This window comes from Uloborus diversus, chromosome 6, assembly GCF_026930045.1.
Source record: "Uloborus diversus isolate 005 chromosome 6, Udiv.v.3.1, whole genome shotgun sequence".
Taxonomy (NCBI): Eukaryota; Metazoa; Arthropoda; class Arachnida; order Araneae; family Uloboridae; genus Uloborus; species Uloborus diversus.
Window position 1 is genome coordinate 66635532 of NC_072736.1, and position 15834 is coordinate 66651365.

At 35.5% G+C, this 15834-nt stretch overlaps 1 protein-coding gene across 1 annotated transcript in view; it reads right to left on the minus strand.

Moving 5' to 3' along the window:
- Positions 1-112: 112 nt before the first annotated feature.
- The window catches only part of LOC129224793 (calcium-activated chloride channel regulator 2-like), a 50029-nt gene continuing 34307 nt past the window's right edge, over positions 113-15834 (minus strand). Inside the window, exons 10-14 of the mRNA XM_054859342.1 lie at positions 14957-15097; positions 12609-12747; positions 6641-6766; positions 4287-4511; positions 113-1427 (exon numbers count right to left, since the gene is read on the minus strand). Of these exons, the coding sequence (XP_054715317.1) occupies positions 1048-1427; positions 4287-4511; positions 6641-6766; positions 12609-12747; positions 14957-15097 (1011 nt within the window). The 3' untranslated portion in view covers positions 113-1047. The remainder of the gene's footprint in view (positions 1428-4286; positions 4512-6640; positions 6767-12608; positions 12748-14956; positions 15098-15834) is intronic.

The following is a 15834-nucleotide window of genomic DNA, read 5'->3' on the forward strand; positions in this document are numbered from 1 at the left end:
CAATGTCCAAAAGCCGGGGTAAAAATTAAAAAAAAAAAAAAAGGCTGTAAAATACAATGATTTTTAAGAAAACGAACTTTATTTATTCTTGATAATGAGTGATTTGAAATGATTGAGGGCCGTTCCACGGAAAAACGTCTTTGTGCCTCACGAATGACAGTTCATATATTTATTAAAAATAATAATGTAAACAGGAAATGATGAACAACATTTTGTTGCTTAAGGAATCATATCATAAACATACAAGGTATGATTTAGAAGTTTCTAGACTGTTTTTTTTTCGAGATGGGGAGCGCAGGAGCGCACACGGACGGGCTGGGGAAGAAGGGGGGGGGGGTGAATGAACGGAAGCTGCGGCAGTTGGCTTCAAAACACTAGAGAGTGCACATCGCTAGCTGCGTGAGTCCGTGTCTTTGACCTCCGTCGAAAAGAAGGAGATACGAAAATGTAGCCTCTGCCGCTTGAGGGATCGAGTTCGCCGCATCCGTCCGGCGATCAAGGGTGTTTGGATTCTCCACCACGAACACGCACCCGCTCACACGTCGCAGACGAGGGTTTGGTCAAGTTCAACGCGACAACACTGCCGCAGCCCCCCTACTGCCCCGACTTAGCTCCAAGTGACTTTTTCCTCTTCTCCAGAACCAAGGCAGGCCTAAAAAGGAAGCAATTCGACTCCATCGACAGAAAAAAAGCAGTCCAGCACGCTTCGACAAGAGTCCTAGCATGTCGCCCAAGGACTTCCAGAAAGGCTAAGAACAATGGAAGACGCGCTGGCAGCGCTGTGCTGATGCTGAAGGATTATATTTGGAAGAATTTTATTCCGCTGTACTTAAATGACCAGTAAATTTCTAGCTCCGAGTCTTGAAACTTTTTTTAACATTCAAAATAACTGTTTTTGAATGAAATATATGAGCTCTCACGTGCCGGACAAAATGGCGGTTTTTTCGTTGAACCGCCCTTTTTATGACTTGCAGAAGCTAATTACAAATGGGAGCAAAAATTAAAATTGACTAAATACTTTTAAAATGGCTAAAATATTCGTGAAAATTAAAAATGCCTAAGAATAAGCATACACAAAATCAAAGAAACAAAAGGTGCAAAGCAATTTGCTTCATTATATTTTTCAGGTTTCGGCGTTTCATCTGGGCTACAGTCAATGGCGCTGCTGTTCCTTGCCTGTTCTATCCACACAGGCAATGCATTGGATGGCTCTCCAGCATTCCCAGCTTCGTCGATGGCTCTGATGGCGAAGTAATACAGACCTGCTCTTTTCAATTTCGGCAGCCCGAAAGTATGTATCAGCTGCCTTCCGTATTGGGCTAGAGGTGTTGTCTCTATACGTTCTTCGTACAGTTCCAAACCTGAACCGTTGAATCGGTGACGAATCACTGTTCTATCTGGAAACAACTTCAGTTCGTATTCTGAAGCTAGAATAATGAAATTATGACAATTATTTAGGGTTGATGTCTTGGAACAAAGTTGTTATTCAATGATACTGAGCAAAAGTATTGGAATCAAGTATATGATGAAAAAAAAAACTTAAAACTTGAATCGGGTAAAGCCTCAAAAATCTGGATTGTTTTCGAAGTTTATTAAGTTTTAAAAGACTATTCACTACATAGAGCAGCGTTGCCTAAATTGTGTTCCACGAAGCTCTCACAGGGGTTCCATGAGACTTGCATATTTTTATTCCACATTTTTCGAAATTGTTACTAAAGAAAAACTAGTCGACCCATGCGGAACTCCGCACTGTGTTTCGAATCGTTTCATAAGGCATTTCGCTCTTTAAAAATTTCAAAGGAAGAACACTATGAAGCTGTATTTTTTAGCTGTGCAAAGGTTCAAAAACTCATTAGAAGAATCTATATTTCAATATACGATTTATTTATTTTTTCTGAACAGAAAACAATTCCATTGTAATCTGAAACCTTAAACCTGATACTTAAATTTTCGCTAACATCATGCTTTAATTTTCTTATTGGAGCCAAAGCTTTAAAAACAAACAAACAAAAAAAAACCTTACTACTCAGAAGTAATTTAGCACCATGTTGCATCAATTTTTCGTAACAGCAAGGAGCGTTTCCTTCTCATTTATTCTGCTCCCTCTCATTTGTTATTCATTTTATTAAGTGATTATATAATGCGCGATATTTTTCTAATTTTTTGATGCAGATTGTCCGGACGTGGGCCCGAACACTCACTCTCCTGGTTACCAGTCGAACGCTCTGTTGATCAAGCTATTCAGCTCTTCCAGTCGTAGTGCAAGTTAAAGTTATAAATTTAACCGAAAACCTCATTCTGGTTTTTTAAAACAGGTTTTTTGGCATAAAAAAAAATTTTTTAGACCGTGGGTCTATTTTTCGTCAGTAGCCTGTACGATAAGCTCTAAAATGAGGTGTAAATCAAAGAAATTGATCAAGAACTGAGATAGATCTCGCGTAGAAACCAAAAATAGGCTACAGAAATAATATATAAGGATAGATAAAAACGCTCTCCCAAAATTAAAAATAAACTTACTTTTAATTTCGTATACTAATCTGAGCTTTATTACCCATCAGGGTTAGCCACTATAGGAATAATTTTGTTTAACGCCTGAAATTATGCTTTTAAGATTTAACTTCGAAATTTTTCCAAGATCAGTCATAAAGCACTTCTTTCTCACTTTTAAGCATTTCAATTTCGAAAAAATTCCGGAAGAAGATATCACCAAAGATAGCTAAAAAGTGACTTCAATGTTAAAAAACTTATGGAAAGACACTCGAATTCTCTTTCCTGCATCATTACCAAACATTGCCTAAAATTACGATTCTGACGTAAATTTCAAATATTCTACTATTAATAGGTAATAGCCACTCTCCCAGTATCTATGGCAGCAGCTGAAAGCACAATTTTAACATTTAACGAGTAAGGACCAATTTAAGTCAACATAACATACAGTGACATCAAAGTCTCTGATTTATAAATAGCTTTAAAAATTGTTGTAAAATAAGAGACATTTTAGATTTTAAGTTTTAAAAACTTTTCCTTTGTAAATTTTAGTGAATTATTAACACTATAGTAGGTAAAACGCATCAGTATTTCTTTTCCTAACTAAGAAAATATTTTAGGCATATAACTCATGCATAAATTCTGAGGTTATTTATCCATTTTTAAAATACTCAGAATCACAAATAGGCATAGGCGGCTCGTACGAGGGGGGGGGGGGGGCAAGGGGGGGCAAATGCCCTCTCACTTTTAACAGTAAAGGGACCCTTCCACTTTTCTAAGTTTAAAACTAAGGGTCGAATGAAAAATGATTGTGATGATCTGTTCAGGTATTTAAAGAAACAACTGACTTATTAAGTGCCTGTTTTAAGGTTTTTTTCATGTTGTTGTTTCGTAAAAATTAAAATGGAACTTTGATTTTGTAGGAGGGAATCTTCTGTGGCCATCTGGTCCCGCTTTTTGAGTCCGTTTCTCGAATTTTTGGAAGAAGTTCAATTCATTAGTAATGACGTAAAAATTCAATTGCCCAATTTTTGAAGAAAAAAATTTTGGTTTAAGGGTGTGTCGCCATCCAAACCTGCCACTCATGCACCTCCTTTGACCCTCCACTTTTTTGGGGCACCAACCGCCTATGCAAATAGGTGTGTTTTGGGCTTTTATAATAATAAATAATAATTAGCAGTTGGCAATAATTACCACGGTCTATAATGAATTCTAATTATCAATTGAACGACAAATAGTTAATGTGATAGCCTCTTTGAGATAAGAACCTGGGCTCCCTCTCAAACAGAACCCTGGCTACGCCACTGCAAACTATTGACAAAAAACTAAGGGTTCCATGAAAGAAGTGAGCATTTAAAAGGGTTCCACTGATCAAAGAAATTAAGAAACGCTGACAGAGAGTAAAGAAATTTAAATAGAGAATACACGTCTATGGTAAAAAAAGAGAAGACTCGCAGAATAAGTAGCGACACGTCCGCCATTTTGGGGCTAAATATCCGCCATCTTAGGGCTAAATGCCGTTTTCTCCCTTTGTCTGCTATGATGAAGTACCGTGCTGTGCTTCTTGATTGGGGATTAACATAGAGTTAATAAGAAATCATAATCAAGAAGCAAACACGTTACTTCACCATATCAGGAATCAGACATAGGAAGAAAGTATCGTTTAGATTAAAGATGGTGGACGTGATGCTACTTATTCTACGATTCAGGGCTTTAAGTTGCACTAGCACGTAAAATTTTTTCTTCAATGGCTGTTTGATCTGTTATCGTATGTTCTCGAAACAAGTCTTATTACTCACCTACTCCTGTATCGTAGTCATCACCAACTGCGGTCCAATTCAAAACGTAAATTTGGTCGTAGTTATTGATGAGACTCAAATCCATCACTCTCGAAGGCGGATACACATCACTCACTGGAATGGACGATACATGGAATGAAACTGGTCCAGCTTCACGCTGGAAAGATGCCATTTTTGGCCCTAGTGTTCCCCTGAAGGAAGTACCACAGCAGTATCCATCAGGACCTGAAATAATCCACTTTAAATAATTGCATTGACTATTTCGTTATTCAAAAAAAAAAAATTATATATATATATATTATGATAAAATCACACTTTTTGTTATGAACAGACGAATTGACTTCATCTAAATTCAATAAAGAGCTAATAGCAAATTAGAAAAAAAAAAAAAAAAACACGACTTTTAGGACCGACCTTATATTAACATGATTTTCGTAGGTCAGAACAAATATAAATTATAATATATTAAAATTTTTTCGAGATAACATGGGAAAATTCCGAAAAAGAAAGATAATCACATAACTAAAGTTTTGCCAATCCCAAAAGCAAAATCAAAAGAGAAAATTAAAAATCGATTTAAAATCTTCGCTTATTAAAATCAACTTAGCTGACCCGTGCGAAGCATTGGCATTCGACAGCAAGAATTTAAAAATCTGGATTTTTAATTATAATTTTTTGAACATCAGCCAAATGTGACTTGTTTATTTTCACTGGTAGCGGTGAAACAAAAAACTTTAAAATGATGTCCATGTGGTGATGCGAGAAGGGACCGATTAACCTCTGACCCAAGTAGCACAAAAATATACAGTCGGATCGCGCTACAACGCGATCCCCTTGCAACCCTGATTAGTTCACATGCAATAGGTAGGCAACCTTACTTAAGCGTTTCGTTTACAACTTTTAATGTTTATTTATGATGATAATTTTTGGAAACTCAATGACGGTAAATGTTTCATTTTTGGGCACCTTTCATCCCCTAGTAATTCTGATTAATTCACGTGAAAGAGGTAGAAATTCTTACGTTTACGTTTTATTTACAAACTATGCTCTTCATCTATGATAATAATTTTTGGAATCTCGATGAGGATAGATCAAGAGCCTAGTGGGATCTCAGACTGCGACGAGTTGCCTGATGCACATGCGCTGTCACACGACTGATAACAGTCTGATCGAGCTGCATAAACCGTCTTCATTTTTTTTTAATTATAAATATATTTACTATATCTAGTGTTCAGTGCTATTATAATGCTGTAGTGCACATATTGTAAGAAACATACTGCTTTATTTTATGTTTCTCTCCCGCATTGATCATTGATTCTGTGCTCCCTAACAGTTTTTTATGTTAAATAACAACTTTTTTTTTTTAAATAATATACAGAAAAAAGTCAGTTAGTTCTTTTTGAAAGATACTGTAATATATAGTTAAAAAATGGTTTGAAACAATTTGAGGGGTGTTTACAAATGTCTGAAGCAATTAGGTATGCTTTTCAAAAATTAATAAACTAACCTTGTTCCACAACGCGAAATTTCGACTTACGCGAGGGGTCTTGGAACGCATCCCTCGCGTAAGTCGGGACTCGACTGTAGATCGACGTAGGACCGAAATAGATCGACGTTTGAATCCCGATTAAATAACGAATACGGTTCTTGAAATATAGAATTACGTCGAAGGATATTTTTTCGCCGGGTTTTTTTTAAGGGGCATTGCCAATGGTCTACATATTGTGACTCATGCCCTATTTTTGAAATTGCACTTGAAAAAAGGAAACTTTCTGGGGGAACTACTTCAAATTTCCCTTTCTATAAAAAACAACAAAAACGCTCTAAAATTGTGTTTTAGAAATTTCAATTTCTAAACATTTTTAGAGAGTATTTAACTTTATCCCTCCCTCTAACGTCATCAACAGCAGCAGCCCACCATCGCATTTTTAGGGCTTAAAAGTTCGCAAAATTAATGTTGGAAAGTTCCAAAGTACATTCCTTTCACTGTTGCCATCAAATCTAGCCTACAATTGCAATTTTAATTTCATAACACTTCCAGGCAGAAGCCTTCAAACTTCAACTTTCTTCCTCTCTAACATCGCTAAAAGTGGGCTGAAACTGCATTTTCAGAACTTCAATTTTGGAAAAATTCTGGGGAATGTTCTGAATCACATTCTTTCCCTGACGTCACCAGGAGTGCGATTTCAAAAATACCCCAAAAGGCAGGTGCCAGGCAATTAAAGTGCCCTACCTTATATCAATGCCTAGCTAGGGCCGGGGGGGGGTGGCAGTACTATACCCCAACCCTTTCCGTTTGCGCTCCCGTCACATACTTTTCTTTCATGTAGCAATGATAAAGAAAAAATAGATACCTCTTACTTCTGCAGTTTCATTTTCATTAATCCTCTCTACTTTGATATAAACATTATAAAAGCCTGGAGAAGTGAAATTTGTGAAGTAGTGGCTGTAAATTCCATCATCTTTAGTGATATCCGCATCTAAACATAAAAATATGGGATAGATTAAATATTTCATAGCATTAAACTAAAAAACTAAGAAGTTTTATCAATAAATCCTTTCAACCAACAATCGCTAGCAAAGAAGCTTCCTTAAAGAATTTTAGGAAATGTTTTGTTCCTGCACTTAGAACATTAATACAGGGGGTTATTTAAAGTTGTGCGTGGAAATGATTAGGGAAGACCCTAATTTTCCCTCGAAGCAAAGTTTGTTAACATATTTACATCACTAATAATGTCTACTATTATTATCATATACAGTAGGGTGGTTCAAAAAAACTTTTTTTCAGCTAGGGTCCAGGACACCCCCTATTTTTTTAGACTAACTAGTAGTATTACGCTGTAAAAGTTTTAGCTCTGCTCCCTGCTCGCTAACGCTCACCAACCCCCGAAGATTGTTTCACAATCTTATTTGATTTGCAAATATTTAAATCGTCAATTAAAAAGAAACAGATTAAAAACGCATTATGAGCTTACTATGCGCTGCGCACTCCTTTCCCGGCTTTCAAAATAACGTGTACCAACTTGCAGAGCCGTAAGGGCTAAGGGTCTGTTGAGCATTGCTAAACTGCAGTTTTGTACGTTTGAAAAGTCGCTTTCATATTCGTGGTCTCTAGTAACATATTTTGCTCTTTAGCTCGGAGCTTAAATTGAGTTGAGCCTAAGATTTTCCGTTAAAATTGAAACCCTTAAAGTTTGTGAATAAGAAAGAAGAAACACGCGAATCGAAAAGACGTAACTATGGCAACGCCAAAAAAAAAAAACACCAATAATTTTAATGGAGATAAAATTATTCGAACTTTATTTTTAAAGGCTTGTAACTTTTTTCCTTTGGAGATAGAAACTTAGCTTTTCGACTAGAAGTCGAGTTAGATCTGGAGTAAAGAAAGCAGCTCTTTCCAGTGGTGTCTAAAAGAAAACTGTGGGACAATTTCTCCGCTTTTTACTGATAGATTTAATGAAGAAAGTAGTGCTTAAATTTTTGCTAAGCCTAAAAAAGTTTGAGCTAAAAACGCAAGTAACTATCGCCGTATTTAAGTTCGAGCATTGAAACAAATTGCATAGACCCGGGGCCTTCGCGATGTTTCTATTTGAGTGGGCCTGGAACAAGTGTCACCGCCATCTTTCAACCCCTGAGCTGAGCGATGAGGGAAAATTGGTTTATTCACTCTTTGGGTCAGCTTTAAGCGTTGTATTGATTACTCATCGCACGTGTTCTCATCACATTTCGAGTTGTGACATTTTATTTTAAATCATCAATTCTGTGTTACGAATACAGAATTAAGTCCCTTGATATTGATATTCATGTGAGTATTTAGAGGGGTTAATCCTTCTCTCTAAGTTCATCAGAGAAAACTAGACAGAGAAGAGTTTAAATCTGGTGCTCCAAAGTTGACGGTAATATTATTACACCCAACCAATGTTGAGCGTCAAAATGTAAGTTTGCGTTTAAAAGTTTTTGGCGTGACTAATGCCCAAACTTTCAAAAGGTAAAATGACTATCAGCAGGAACGATCGAGTTCATCCAAATAATTAGCAAATGGTGGAGCATTATGAATGTGAAAAATCCACACAAAGGCTATGAACAAAGGCTATCAAGATTTTAAAAGTATTTTTTCTGAAAGAACATGCTTAAAAACATACGATCTGACCAATTTTTAAATAATTTTTTTAAGTTTAATATTTTTAAAAGATACTTAAATCGGTGTGCTTTCATTGTTTACGCTTCTGTCGTGTGACATCACAAATGATGAAATGCCATTCAGTGTTGCCATTCACAGAGCAAAATATTTAATTCGCATTTTTACTCACGTGTATTGGCAACGATATGGTTGATAGCAAGCGTGGAAAGCAATATTTAATTCGCTTCTTGATTATCATAACACGGAAACGCGGAAAACAAATGCGCCAAAGAGCATCATTTGTGACGTCATAAAGACCACGCCTTGTTTTCAAAATCAGACATTTAAAAAAAATAGTTAAAAAATAACTGTTGGGAAAATGTAAGTATTTTCTGGGTCCATGTTATATTTTTTACTCATTCTATCAATTTCCGCAGAGATTAAAAGTAGTACTTTTGACTGAAGGAAACAACCATATTGGAAGACAATAGAAACCTTTTAAGCTTATTTCAGATGAGAGATTATCCTTTTTTTACAAAAAAAAAAAAAAAAACAGAGTGGGTCAGTGAATGGAAAAGGAATACGATTCCAGGCAGGACAGAAAATGTAACTTGGGGAAACTGACATAGGAAACGTTTTGTTCATTTGAACATACCACAAAAGCTATCAGAAAAATAATAATTCATCTACTGACATTATTCTCTGATAGTTATGTTTTAACTCGAAAGTATCAAAATAACCCTTTGGAAGGCGAATTTCGTCAATATCACCAGTTATGTGGTGTAAACTACAGTAATTATGTAAGTTTTTCAAACTAAAAAAAAAAAAAAAAAAAAAAAGAAAATAAAGAGCTTACTGAAATTGCATTCGCAAGAATGTGGCGCTTTTCATTTGAAAGAATTTTCGCTTCAGTTTTTCGAAAAAGAAACACCAGTATAAATGATTGAAGTTTACATAAAAGGTGTTGCCTTTTGTAACATGACTGAAGAAGATTTAATACCTCTCTATATTTACCTTTCTGGATAGTGGATACACTGTTCATAAATTAGAACCTCTTTTACAGTTCAGTGTTCAATCACTGCACTGTAATGTCTGTAATGTTACTTCACATCAAGGGTAAACTTCTTGGCAGGAGTTATTATTTGAAATAACGAAGTCTATGACAAAAGAATACTTGCTTGATAGAGATAGAAGTAAACTGATTTATGTGAAAATATTTGCAGCAAGTTTTAAAAGTTTTTCAATTTATTTTATCAAGCGATGAAAATTTTCTCCACTCAGAAAATATGAGAACTATGTTGAAAAAAATCTTATTGGGTGAAGTTCCTGATTTAGAAATTATAGGAATGTGAAATATGCAACAGAACAAAGGAAGAACCCAGCAAAAAATTCATATTTGTTTGCATTAACGTGTTTTTAAATAATTATTCGAAACTAAAAAACAGTAATGCTGAATTAAGGAAAGGCAAAAAAAAAAAAACATTTGCGACGCTAAGTCCAACCACACCTCCTTTTGATGCTTCTTGGTAAACACTGGTTTTGAAAAAATCAGATGGCTGATGTGGCTCTGGGGCAGTTTTATATTAAATTCCTATAACTACTTTTTGCTAATTCCCTTCACAGTAATTTTTTTCTTATAGGAACAGTTGAAAAATAAAGTACAATCGACTCCCGCTACAACGCGATACGACTTGCGCGAAATGGCTATAACGCGAATTTTCCATGAGTAACGAATTTTAGAGCTAACGCGAATTTTTCGCCCACAACATGAACTTTTTTAGAAGGAAGTATTAGCTTCGTTATTGGCTACTAAATATTAATTTCGTGAATGTTATTACGTCCCTTTGAGCATCACTGGCAGCCAAAGTTCTCACACCAAACTAGTCTAGTGCATCACATAACCATAATGGCACCTTAGTGTCACCTTCATCTAAAGTTTAAAAATGTGAAGAAAAAGAAAGTTTCTGATAAAAAAAATTTAAAAAGGCTAAGATTCTTGATATGCTTGAACAATTACAAAACGTCGAAGATAGAGCGATAATAAGTATGAGTGAATCTTCCATATGTACAGTTAAAAGTCAAAACAAAAAGATGTCCGTAAAAGTTTAGAACTTATTTCAATACTGAAGCTTTCAGAGCAGTCTAGCAAAGTAAAAATTATGAAAATGGAAGCTACTCGCGCTCTTGCTTTGTGGATTGATAAAAAGATCAGGTAGAGGAGATGTAGCCACAAATTGAAATGTTTTAAATAAAAGGTGAAGCGTATTTAAAAATGCATTAGGTAAGAATAACGAACTTGGAGCATAAATCATCACTAGTATCCTTATTTTTTAACTCGTAAATATTGCTACTGTATCTACTGTACAATACTATTTTGTGCATCATTTTAATTTTACTGCATGCAGTACGTACCGTGTTGTTTTATTTTATATCTTTTATTCCCATTGGTCATTCATTTTGTGCATCTTAAGTATTTCATGTTGATAACAGTTTTTTTTATTTTTTAAATACAGTAACAGTTTAGTTTTTTATGGAAGAAACTGTGATGGCTAAGGAATGCTTTAGAGAAGTTTGAGTGGTGTTTATAAGTGCGTAAAAGTATTTGTGTGGTATGCTTTAAAAAATTTGTATGGATATATTTTTCCACAACGCGAAATTTCAACTTACGCGAGGAGTCTTGGAACGCATCCCTCGCGTAAGTCGGGACTCGACTGTAAGTGCTTTTAATTTAACCTCTTGATAGCAATTTTTATCGTTAAAAAAAGCAGTTTTAATTCTTAATAAATAAATAAACGTACACCAAACATGATTAAATTATAAATAAGAGTTAATTAAACGCAAATGCAAAATACAAAAAATCGCAAACATTTGAGCATACGATACGAGACAGCACGTAAACATCAAGTTCGGTGAAAAGCTTAGTGGTTTTCGCTTCTACACTGTTCGAGGCCCACTCAAAGAAGGATCGCGGAAAATTCTACCCTTTCCAACGATATATAATACTAATGCGTGCAAGTAATTTTTCACCCCTTTAATTGGCAATAATAAGCAGTGTACGCGAAATTTGAGCTTAAAAGATTAATTACAAAAAAAAAAAATAATAATACTATTTCGAATTTAAAAAATCAAAACCTCAAGTGCTAACCACCGGGGCTCAAAGTAATTTTGTACAAAACTTTCAAGGCTGTAGGTGCTATGGGGTCTCCTGGACGCAGGCCAGCCACAGACTTCCTTCCAGAATTTCTTTGAAAACTTACTTTTATGAAAGAAAAAGAGATTATTTTATTGCAATGTATATGCATATTACTCGTGTATATTTTTATATGTAGCATTGTTTTTTCAGTTCAATGTATATTTTTTAAACCCCTCCCCATACTAGTGAAGTTTGGGGTGATGGGGTTGAGCACCCTATTTCAGTTGAAATAGGAAGCTATAACTCTTCCAGTATATTGCTATCCACAAGTGTAAAAAATATTGAGGGGTGTGTGTCCTGGTATCTAGGAGGAACTTTTTTTTACATGTATTTTTGAACCACTCTAATAAAAACAACTAAGTAACAACTACTAAACAGTACTACTTGCATTACAGTTCCCTTTCGTGCAATGTGACTAATCTGATGTTTAATGGGGTTGCTTCCTTCAGTCAAAAGTAGTACTTTTTGTCACTGAAATTGATAGAATAAGCAAAAAAAAAAAAAAAAAAGTTGACCCAGAATATACTTTTATTTTACCTACAGTTATTTTTTAATTTATTTTTTTTTTAATGTCCGATTTTTCAAGCAAGGCGTGGTCTTGATGACGTCACAAATGATGCTCTTTGGCGCATCTTTCTACCACGTTTCCACGTTATGATAATCAAGAAGCGAATTGAAATTGCGCTCTACGCTTGCTATCAACCATATCGTTGCCAATACACGTGAGTAAAGATGAAAATTAAATATTTTGCACTATGAATGGCAACATTGAATGTTATTTCATCATTTGTGATGTCATCGGCAGAAGCGTAAACAATGAAAGCGCACAGATTTAAGTATTTTTTTAAATATTAAACTTAAACAAATTATTTAAAAAATGGTCAGATCCTATATTTTAAAGCATGCTCCTTCAGAAAACGATCCTTTTAAAATTTTGTAGACGATCCCATTGTGAACAATACCAGTTAAAACTATTTGGTAAATATTAAATGAAATATTATGGGCTTACTTCCTAATCCGTCGTCTATAAAGAGAAATTCAGATAATCCTCCATCGGGATGGAGAATCTTCGCAGAAACTTTTGCTCCAGCAATCGGATAAACTCCCTTCCTTACTTCAGCGAAAACGCGAACAGGTGGAGGGGAAATCTAAATGGAGAGCAAAAGGTGTTCTGATTCATGCTAAAAATGCAAACAAGTAAGTATATGAGCACAGTAAATATATTTTATCAGTCACTAATATGTCTTTAAAACTTATTAGTAACTAGCGAAACTTTTTGCTTTAATTTAGAAAATGACGTTGTTTATTGATGCTGCGAGGGAGAGAATTTTTATTCGTCTGCACTCGATTAATTTATAAAACGCAATTACGGTAGGGCTTCATTCGAAAGCAGGCACCGCTCGCACCGCGGTCTCGACGTGGTTAGCGAGGTCACATGGTGTTTTTTGCCAATTCGGTCGTGTTTCAAAATTTACACTTTCTTTGATTGGAGTCCCGTCTGCTACTGAACTAGAACTACCGCGTTGTAGCCATGAGTGTTCGGAAGCACAGCCATTCTACCTAGAACCCCTATAACTGGAGAGGCCGACGCATCCGCCACTTTAGAGCAAGCGTACAATAGGGAAATCTACCTTTATTGACAATTATTCGCTAAATAGGGAACGAGAGAGTCGGAGAGCGAAGGTGAACATTGGCGAAATTTCGGAAACAGTTGGCGTCGTTTCCAGGCTGCCAGTCACTTCGCGGACTATTATTTGTCCAATTCTTTTTTCTTTCTGCATCTGCTGGAAATCTGAAGAGCTAAAATCCTTTTTTGGAGCTGTTTACACAATTAACAGCCGAACAACCACCCATTTGACTCAATTTAACACATGCTAAAGAAATGTAAACATCGGCAGCAATGCTATCGCTACGAAGCACTGGATCAAGTTTGCTCCAAAATGGCGGATGCGTCGGCTCTTCCTATAGGGGCCTTAGTTCTACCGGGCTAACAAGAAAAATTCCAGTGACGTCAAAACCGCAACCTGACCAACCACGCGGTGCGATTGGTGAAGTGTTTCCGACCAGAGCCTAAAAGATCGAAAATCCGAACTAATTGGGACCATAGGTAGTTCGGATTTTTGAAAATAACCAAGAAAATACTTTTTAAGAAAATAGTATGTCATTTAATTAAATAAAGTGGTTATTCAATATTTATGTGCATAACATACAATGCAGGAAATAATGCTATGATATGTTATTACTTTAACGAAAATTAACTTTTATTGTTTAAAAACATAAAGGAAAAATTAAAAATATTTACAGTAGTGTATGTACTTTGTGAGGAACTATTTTACAGTAATTGAATGGGTGGCGGGAAAAAAGTTGTATGTTGAAAGCAACAACTTTTCACTACAGCCAAAAAACGAATCTGCTTTGTGCAATGCACTAAACAGACCACGTTGAGCAACATACAACGTTTTTCCATTTAATTACCTACTCATTTCCTATTGCAAGGAAGCTTCGAAGCAGGTCTGCGACATACAACGTTCATCCATAAATCTTGCATACTTTATTTACAAGGATACAAGGAGAATGCCAATTAGAACATTCTTTGACCGTGTAAACGAACTAAAAACACAGGTGATTAATTCTCTGGATTATATTCATAATTTTTATTCTGAAAAAAAAAAATGTTGAAAACCAACATACAACTTTTCTCCTGTCACCCATACAATTAAACAAAGAAAATTGACAAAGTTATGAAAAATACACCGACTTCACAAAATTTAGCGATCACTGAGCAGTTTATTGAAACTTCATATGAATGCATTCGGACTTTTGACGTTCGAATTTTCGACGTTGTGGATTTTTGGCGTTGTGGATTTTTGACGTTACGGATTTTTGACGTTGTGGATTTTTGACGTTCGGATTTTCGACGTTGTGGATTTTCCACGTTTGGATCTTTGAGTTCCTAATGCACATTTTCATGATCGTATTTGTCTGCCAATTCAAACCATAGATGTAGTACTATCTAGATGCACAACGAGAAACTGGTTCCATGGGCAAACAAGACCACTCAGTATACGAGCGGGGTCCTGAAAGACAGCTGTTTCTTGATCCCCCACACCAGGACTCAAGCAACCTTTGATCTAGCATCCCCAGAGGTATTGCTTTGGAACGGCTGCTAGGAATATTTTGTGACCATGACAGAGTTAACGTACACAACTCGAAATTAGTGAGCATGGTGGATCTTCGATTGACTGGCATCGAATCTGCGACCCTCCAGTTACGAGATCAAGGCCTTACCGATCTATGCACCTCACCGTCCCTCATGACTTACACTAACAAATGACGAGCAAATAGCTAAATACTTACTTCAGCGGCATAAAACATTTCAGTCCAGGCTCTGACATTGAGTTGATCTTCAGAATTCATTTGTTGGACAGACACGGTTACTAAAATAGGACTTTTCGCTCCACGTTTTCTTTCAGTCGTTAGATTATATGTCCCTCCGATCTGTGTAAAAAAAAAAAGAAAGAAAAAGAAAAAAAAAATTAAAATAATAATAATAATAAATAAAAAACAGAAATAATAAAAATTGATAATTGATTTTGATTTATACAAAAAATAAACAACGGCTTAATTTCTAACAGAATACACAACAGTTTTCAAAAATTACTTTAATAACGCTTAAATTGCCTGAATTCCATCGAATACGTAAAAATTCACATAAAACTGAAAGCAGAGCTCCTGCATATCCTGCATGGGAGCCCTGCATGGATTTACATAGGAGCCCTCCTGTGAGGTCCCATGCAAATTAAGCGCTGTGGCTAACGATAATTTCACATATGGCCAAAGACTATTTTCTTGAACTCTAAACACTGTCATTTTTACATGTATAATTCACAAGCCTTATTGCTATTTTTCAAGAAATCACACCCCACTCTTATAAAAAAAAAATACATATCTCAAAATAATATTAAAAAAAAATCACCTTTTTTAATAAAATTAATGAAAAATAGCATTTACTTGAAAACGCGATGCTATTTCCTGAAAAACTCGAAAGTATTTCTTTAATTTTTTAACGCTAATGGCACTTTTAAAAATCAAAATGTTCATACACATGCCTTTTTTTTTTAAATGCTGAAGCCCTTGTATTTTTAGCTTATGTTTATGTTTCTTCGGTACCACGTGTGATGCATAGTATCAGTGTTTTGCTGTAATTGGGCAGCAAGCTTTTAGCAACTGCTTTT